Source organism: Octodon degus, unplaced genomic scaffold (assembly GCF_000260255.1).
Source record: "Octodon degus isolate 3935 unplaced genomic scaffold, OctDeg1.0 scaffold00026, whole genome shotgun sequence".
Classification (NCBI taxonomy): domain Eukaryota; kingdom Metazoa; phylum Chordata; class Mammalia; order Rodentia; family Octodontidae; genus Octodon; species Octodon degus.
This window is the reverse complement of record NW_004524602.1, coordinates 4,379,399-4,387,817: the sequence shown is the minus strand read 5'-3', so window position 1 is coordinate 4,387,817 and position 8,419 is coordinate 4,379,399. Positions and strand designations below refer to the sequence as shown.

The window sequence follows — 8,419 nt, the reverse complement described above, 5'->3', positions numbered from 1 at the left end:
TGTGGTGCTGGGGGATTGAACCGTGGTCCCTGTGCTTTGCTAAGCTTGTTCTAAGTAGGTGCTTTAGACCACTGAGCCATCTCACCAGCCCTAATGTGTATTTTTGCATATGAAGGAATTCAGGTCCTAATTGCTTTTTTGGTTTTGTTTTTATCTGATGGAGAGCCTCTAAGATCATCTGGGTATTACTTGGCTTTCCTTTTCTGGAACAGAATGCCTTATATCTGCAAGTTAAAGGAGGAAAGGGTTATTTTGAAGTCTCACAGCTTCAGAGGCTTCAGTCCGAGAACAGCTCCCCAGCTGCGTGCACTGGGAAGGAGAGGCAGGGAGCAGCTGCGGAAAGGTGAACCCTTCAAGGCAAGCCCTAGTGATTTGCTTCTAGGCCCCACCTTCTAGCAGCTTGTTCAGCCATGAATTTCTCAGCAGATACATCCATTGTTGAAGCTAGTGCCCCATGACCTGATCACCTTCCAAAGCCCATCTTCTGAACACACGACTTTTGAAAAAATCCATACCGTAACTGTGTTGAATCTTTGTTCTTTCTTGTTTTGAGAGGCTGTACTTTACTTGAGATGTGACTAGGATTATGCTATGTTCTCTTGTAAGTTGGAGCTTATTTTTCTGTTTGTTGAATTTCCTTTTTTTTTTTTTTAATGTATTTAGTACAGGGTCTACAGGGTCTTACTACACAGATTGGACTTGTCTTGATCCTTCTGTTGTCAGCCTCCCAAGTGCTGGGATTATAGGTGTGCATGAATTTCCTTTCTTTTTGCTAAGTTCTTTTTTTTTAAAAAAAATGTACTTAGTACAGGGTCCACAGGGTTTTACTACACAGATTGGATTTGTGATTCTTCTGTTTTCAGCCTCCTAAGCGCTGGGATTATAGGTGTGTGCCACCACGCCCAATCTTAATCACCATCTCAGCACACCCTGGGGGCAGGGCTGGCATGGTACCTGGCCGCAGTGATCTGCCTAAGCAGGCACTTTTTACTAAGTTCTAGCACAAATTTCTCTACGTAGAAAATGAATGTTGGGCCAGGGAGACAGCTCAGCAGCACAGCGCCTGCTTCCTGGCAAGTGCAAGGTCATGAGTCTGACTCCTGGTTTAAAAAAAGAAAGAAAGAAAGAAATGGAAAATGAATGCTGTATTTCTGCTAATTTAGGAAATAGCTGAGTATAGAAGGAGAGGGTAGAAATTGAGGGAGGGAAAAGGTGGAATGTTACCTGCAGTGGGTTTAGCAAAGGCACAGAGAGCAAAGAGTTTAGGTATGAACACTTGGCTGCTTTTTGTTTGCAGCCATAATGAGTAGTTTTATTTTTATTAGTAGCAGTATAGGGGTATGAATTGATGTCCTGTTTAGGCACACAAAACTTTTTCTTAAAATGTATTTGGTGCAGAGTCTACAGGGTCTCACTACACAGATCAGACTCATAGTGATTCCCCTGTTTTCAGCCTCTCAAGCGCTGGGATTACGGGCCACCACAGTCTCAAGTGCTGTCTTATTGTTTCCCTGGGATCGAACCCTTAATCCACTGAGCTATCTGGAAAACTTATTTTTTACAAAACTCTTTAAAATAATTATATTTAGCATATAGTTTTTACCCTGCTCTGAAGGTGTTTGCAATTCAGTTGAGAGATACTGCCTTCAAAACATTTACATTCTGGGGATTAGACAAAAGTTAAAGAGCAATACTGTATATCTTTGTGTAAATGATTCTTTCCTGTTGTCCTACTGTCTGCAGTAGTGCTTGGCATATAGTAGATTTTTAGTAAGTATTGGTTAGATGGGTAAATAAATGGTGTTGATGGTAAGCATGGGGGATCCTTTGGGAGATGTGGCATTTGGAGAAATCCTGAGATCTTGTGCAGTGTAAAGGAGAAGTAATTTCATTCTGTTTGGCCTGTGTTTCCAAATCCTCTGACTTCAGTATTTTCTACTCCCCCTCTTTAAATCCCTAAACAGGTTTCTTCCTTTTTATAACTTGATGTTTTCCTTTCAAAAGCCTGATCTTGCTCACATTTATATTGCCACTGCTTTGGCCATCTTATTTCTTCCTGTCCTCTCCCTACAGCTTTTCTGCTCGTATCCTAGTATTTAGGGGGATCTTATTTTGGTTTATAAGAAAACTGTGTTTTCTTAGGTCTTTGGGGAATGTTTTAGGTTGTGAGTTACTGTCTGGCAAAGAATTTAGTTAGCAGAAGTTCAGAAACATTTTACAGCCATTAAAAGGAAAACTGTGGGGTAGGTGATATCTTAAAACAACATGGCAATTCTTGAGCTACACTTTCTTTCATGATGTTATAACTACACCCTAATTGGCTGCATTTTTTTAAAAAACAAATTAAGCTACCAGTTATATTCTCCACCCTCCTCAGTTTTGGCTGTATAAAGGCCTGTTTCACAGAGAAGAACACATAAACAAGTAAGCACAAGGACGCTTATATGAATGAAGTTGTGCTGCACAGCCCAGTGACTTTCCTTGATTTAAGATGTAGCTCTTGGCAACTTATAATAGTTTTGTGTTCTTTGAGGGAGAAGTTCAGCCTATTTAACAGTGTTTAATCAAAAGTACCCCTGAACTATCTCCCCAGCCCTTTTGCTAGGAAGTTGGAGATAGGAAAAATTAAAGTTAACCTAATATTAAAGGGCATATCATGTATAAAGATAATCATAATGGTGTATAGAAATTGATGGGTGATTTAAAAGAGTGCTTGGGGAATTTTAAAAATGGAGTTGTTTCTTCTAGAGAGGGCCATTCAGGGTAAGCTTACTGGGTATAATAGAATATGAACTGGTCCTGTTGGTTGAGGACAAGGTCCCTGCACAGGCAGGATGGGCTCTGTGCTGTGTGAACTGTTGGCCCTTCTGAGCAGAGGATGTGGGCCTGCAGAAACGGGAAGGGTGAGAGGAGAAACAGCAGCTGGAAGTAGGAAAACATTGTCTATATGGGCAATAGAAAGTAGTTTTGAGTTTGATGGTGGTAATGCGAAGTGTCACAAGATAGGGATGGAAAGGAAGGGTGGAGCACACTATCTGACAGATGGGGTACACTGTGAATTGAAGGCATGGATTGAGTTTAGGTTATTTGCCTAGTTGGTATTTCATGTACCATTGTTCTTGTCCTCTGAGAATTAATATTATGGTAGGGAAAAAAGAACTTGGTAAGGCACAGCATGGCAGTGCACACCTGTGACCCAACTTGGAAGGCTGAGGCATGAGGATTATGAGTTTGAGTCCAGTCTAGGTGACATAGTAACACCTTGTCTCAAAAAATTGAAATGGGGCTGAGGAGATAGCTCGGTGGTCTAAGCACCTGTCTGGCAAGCTCAAGGACCCGAGTTTGATCCCTGGTACCGCAAGCCATGCCAGCCTGAAACTGGGTGTGGTGTGCTCGCCTATAATCCCAGCATTGGGGAGGCTGAGATAGGAGGATCCCTATGAATCTGAGCTGTGTAGCGAGTCCCTGTACCAAATGAATGAACGAACGAACGAATGAATACATAAATCTTTTTTAAAAAATTGAAATAAAACAAAAAAGATAAAACAACAACAAACTTTTCTGCCTAAATAAGCTAGAGAATCCAAGAATAGGGAAGGAGAATGATCTTTAAATTGATTCTTGTGAGACTTAGTTTTGTTTTTATATTACACACAGTGGATGTTTAAGTGTTTTGTAGTCTCTGTTAAAATTTGTTGTAGCTTTTGTGCCAATGTCTGCATGATAATTGAGCCACAGTCTATTGGGCTGGTTTTACTCCCCACCTTCAGTCCTCAAATGGCTCTCTATCTTAGATAATGGCAGTATTTTTTCCCTTCCTGCTGAATTAACTATTTAGGGCACAGTAAAGGGTTCTTAAAAGACTGTCAGGATGATACTGTGGGGCAGATTGTTAATTATGTGGTACAGTAGATGCCCTGTGTTTCTGTTCCATTGAGATAGAGTTGGATATATTTTACTTGTGTCTTTTTTCACTTCATTTTTTCATTCTCATCCACTAGTAGTATTGGGTGTTTCCAAGGTTTGAGGGATCTTAGACCACCTGGTTCACTTTTCCGTGCCTTAAAGTGTTTTCATGTGCAAAGCACTGTGTGCCAGAGACAAAGTATGTTACATATAGTAAGTAATCCGTGGTTATATGTCTAGTAGGTAACAAGCAATAATTTGAACCCAGGCCACCATTACAAAATACTAAATAGTATGATTTTTCCCATTTGGAATTTCTTCCTTTGCAAAAGTGTGCTAATTCCTATTTCCTTTGTTTAGTTAAAGATATTTCTCCTTCTCTATAAAGAAAAGAGAGAAAGGTCTTTTTTAATTGTTCAGAGGTATTATGGCAAAGAGTGTCCAAGTATTTATTGTTTTGGATTTGTATTACTAGGTTATTTGTGGTGAAAATTTGACATATGTTGTAGCCATAAATCTGCTGTTATTCTGATGGGTTTTCCTTTAAATGTAATCTGTTTCTTTTCTCTAGTAGCTTTTAGTATACTAGTATTCTAGTATTCCTGTGCTGAATTTCTGGCATCTTAATTATTATATGTCTGGATGTGATTTTAATTGGGCCTAAACAGTAGGCCCAATATTTTTACCCTATGAATACTAATTACCTAAGAAATCATGGCGTTTAAGTATGTTAGATAATTTCTGTAAATTTTTCCCCACAATAACGTGAATTTAAATATATTTCTTTGCTTTGTTTTCCATGTTTGTTATAAAATTCATATTTCTTTTACATTCATATTTTAAAATTCATACTGATAGTCAGACAACCTATTATTGGAGGTAATCCTTCATGTGAACTTCGGCCATAGTTAGTCAAAAGTGGACTGTTAGTGTTGGAGCCTCATAGAGTGCATAAATTTCCTGGGAGGAAACGATAATAAAATATTCAGGAAGTTATTAGGAAATGAGTACTTGTGTTTGTGTTCAGTCAGATAAGCTGCTAAGGTCTTTGCATAAATCAAAACAGTCTGTTTTAGAGGAAGGAATAAGAGATTCAGCATCTCCTAATCCTGTTAGAGACCTTGAACTATGGAATGATGGAATGTATGATGCATAAAGGAAAGAAAAATTTCTAAAGCAAAGTCGTTTGAAAATTGACACTCCCTTTGGTGTGTGTATATTAATTTGAGAAAATAATATTAAAAGTATTTGTTTCAGGGAAGAAAATGGAGAGTTTTCTACAGCAAAGGAACCCAGTGGGAAAACCTGGTCCTATGCGGTAGGAGTTGATGGCAGTAGCAGAGGAGTGTGTACTTCCTTTTGGGTTCTACCAGTTTTTTCTCTCAATTCTTTTTTTTCTTTTTTGTCAATGGAAAATGGAAATATACTTTTAAAGTTTCTAATACTAGGAGAAAATATACCATGTCTTATGAGTAGATTATAAGTCAAAATTAAAATTAAGCAATATTCAGAAAATTAATTAAATGTTAATTAAAAATTAAATACTTTAAAATAATATTCAAAAATTAAAATTAAATTGTGAGTCCAATTAAGAGGCCAGAATATAGTGTATCATATGTATGAATCTGTGATCAATTCAGAGTACTCACACAGTATAGATTAGTCTATACAGAAGTATCAACTAAGAAAAAGTTTTCATGATAGTAAAGAATTAAGAATAAAACATAACAAAAATACTGGAATGGCAAATTTATGACCAGCACTTAAACAGTTTGGGGATAGGATATCGTACAAAGTTCTAGTATGTGGTAGATGTAGACAGTGTCCATGACACTTACTGGTGGCCAGGTGTCACTTGTGGGACTGAGCTACTGCTATTTTCTTGATATCCACCCTGTAGACCCAGACGGAATCATGACCCATTGGGTGCAGAAGTCCATTTTTGGAGTATGCTGATGGAAATATTTTGCCGCTGTATACAAAAGCATAATTGAAAGACTTTTTGTATACCTCTTTTTCTCCTGTGTTTAATTGTTTGCACTATTTGATGGGTTCTTTCCATTTTCATTCATTGAGTTGTGGTCATTTTGATCCCTCTCTGGAATGTGTTTTAATAGTCTGTATAGGGTTGGCTTTGTCGTCATGAAATTCTTTAGTTGTTCTTTGTCATAGAAATATTTTACTTCTCCATTAAACTTGAAAGAGTTTTGTAGGGTATATTAGTCTGGGTTGGAATTTGTTTTCTTTTCTTTCTTTCTTTTTCTTTTTCTTTTTTGAACTTGTTTTCTTGCAAGACTTATAGTGCTTTGCTCCATGCTCTTCTTGACTTGATGGTTTGTGAAGAGAAATCTGCCATTATTCTGATGGGTTTTCCTTTTAATGTGATCTGTTTCTTTTCTCTAGCGGCTTTTAGTATACTGTTCCTGTGCTGAATTTCTGGGATCTTGATTATTATATGTCTGGATGTGGTTTTAATTGGGTTGATGTTATTTGGACTTCTATATGCTTCGGTTATTTGAATATCAGATTGTTTCCCCATATTTGGGAAATTTTCTACTATCACTTCTGCGCATATTCTTTTTCTATCATTTGTATCGACTCCTTCTCATTGATGCCTATTAGTCTTACGTTGTTCATCTTTGCATTGTCTTGCAGATGTTGAATTATTTTTTCCTGCATCCTAGTTTTTAAGAGATCTTTTCTTACCTTTTCACTAGCTGCAACGATGTCTTCAAGGTCTGAAAGTCTTATTTTCACTTTCATCAAAACGGTTTTGCCAGCTTGTGATTGAGGTTTTAATTTCCTGTATAGCACTTTGAATCTGCTTCATGCAATGTTTCTTTCCTATATTGCTCATTCAAGGATTCCATCATTTTTCTATTCTCTATTTTTTTTTATCAGTGTCTTCCGTAGAAGCACTTAGTACTTTTATTATAGTTATCATTTCTTTTTTATTTCAGAAATTATTTCTCATTTGATTTCTTCTATACCTTTCTGCAGTTGTTTCTTTACTTCAGACGCTATTCTTTCAGAGATTTCAGTTGTGTGCTTTCCAATTTCTTCTATGTTATTGTCTCCTGCATTTTTTTCTGGGTGGGCTGAGGGCCTAAGAATGCATTTTACATCTTCTCTTTGTCATCTTGTATAGCACTGCCTTCTGACCTTTGGTGTAGGGCTTTGGTAGTGTTATTACCTTAGCACCAGGTCTGGATCTACCAAGTTCAAACTCCTGCAGGTGGGTGTGGCTTGGGTCTAGCTGCTGTACTCTACTTCTTCCTGCTGCAGCCCTTGGAAGTGGACCCGCTGTGCCACTCAGGCAAGATGTTCTGCTCCTGGATCAGCTGGGTGGGGCTAGCCTCTAGCCTCTCTGCAGTGAGTTCTGCCACAAGGTTCCACACCAGGCCTCTCTGATGGAGGAAGTTCCGCACACATGCCTGGTCTGGCCTGGGTGCTGGCTGGAATGAGGATCTGGTGGTTCAGCAGGCCGTTCTCCCCGCTCACAGTGACACTGGGCCTGGGTGCTGACTGGAATGAGGATTTCCCTCAATGTTTTACTTTGCTTTCTAGTTACCACTAGATAATTTGGCTTTGTCCTTAATATTAAGACCTTTTGTTCTGAAGTAACTGTGACACTGTTTACCCAGTGGTTCTTTTCTTTCATTGAGATTGGTGTCCTGTTTGATTTGTTTTATTTAACAGAGAGGCTTATGTTTTCTTCAGAAGCTGCTCCCCACATTTTATCTGTTTCAAACGCCACAATGCTTGGAGCAGGCTTGGCTCCTGGTGCAAGTTGGCTGACTTCTACTTGTAGTTAAGGTAGATCTAGTGAGTAGTTGGAAAGCCACCAGGAATGGAGAACTGGTGATGAAGATCAGCCATTGACCAGCATATATAAAGGGGTCCTTTGCTGAGTATCAGAGGCTATGCCTGCTATTCTTGAGAACATGGACCCAAAAGAGGCAGATGTGGGCAGAGCTGGAGAAAACATGATAGAGGGGTAGGTATGCTGTAGCCAAGATGGTGGTGATATTAGAGTGATCTCCTAGGATTTACAGGATACATTTGCATTTAGTTTCCAGTAGTGTTTTAAAATAGAGTTATCCCAAGATAATGTATTTCATCTGGAAAGTTTTGGAATTTTAGAATCATTTTATTGAAAAATTGGACATGCCAGTCCTAGCCCAGGTCTGGTGAGTGTGTGGGAGAGCTTCCTGCTACCCTGTGCCGGCGGGACCAGTCCCAGCCCAGGCAAAACGTGGGCCAGACCCTCTCCCACCCCCTTGGGACGCCCCCCACCACTCCGCAGCACCTCCCCCACCCTGCCCGCCGAGTAGGAATTTCTGTCATGTTCCGGGAACCCCTAGACCCAGTCCTAGCCCAGACCCAGTGAGTGTGAGGGAGAGCTTCCTCTCCCCCCTACTCCAACTTGCCCCCTCCAGGCACAGCTCAGGCCTGGCATACATGCCTGGGGTGTAACCCTGCAGCTGCAATCCCTGCAGAGAGTGTAGAGGAT

At 39.5% G+C, this 8,419-nt stretch overlaps 1 protein-coding gene across 1 annotated transcript in view; it reads left to right on the top strand.

The window, feature by feature from the left end:
• Window positions 1–8,419, top strand: part of Neo1 (neogenin 1) — a 213,878-nt gene that overhangs the window by 23,210 nt on the left and 182,249 nt on the right. Inside the window, exons 3-4 of the mRNA XM_023712423.1 lie at window positions 321–343; window positions 8,087–8,091. Coding sequence (XP_023568191.1) covers window positions 321–343; window positions 8,087–8,091 — 28 coding nt within the window. The remainder of the gene's footprint in view (window positions 1–320; window positions 344–8,086; window positions 8,092–8,419) is intronic.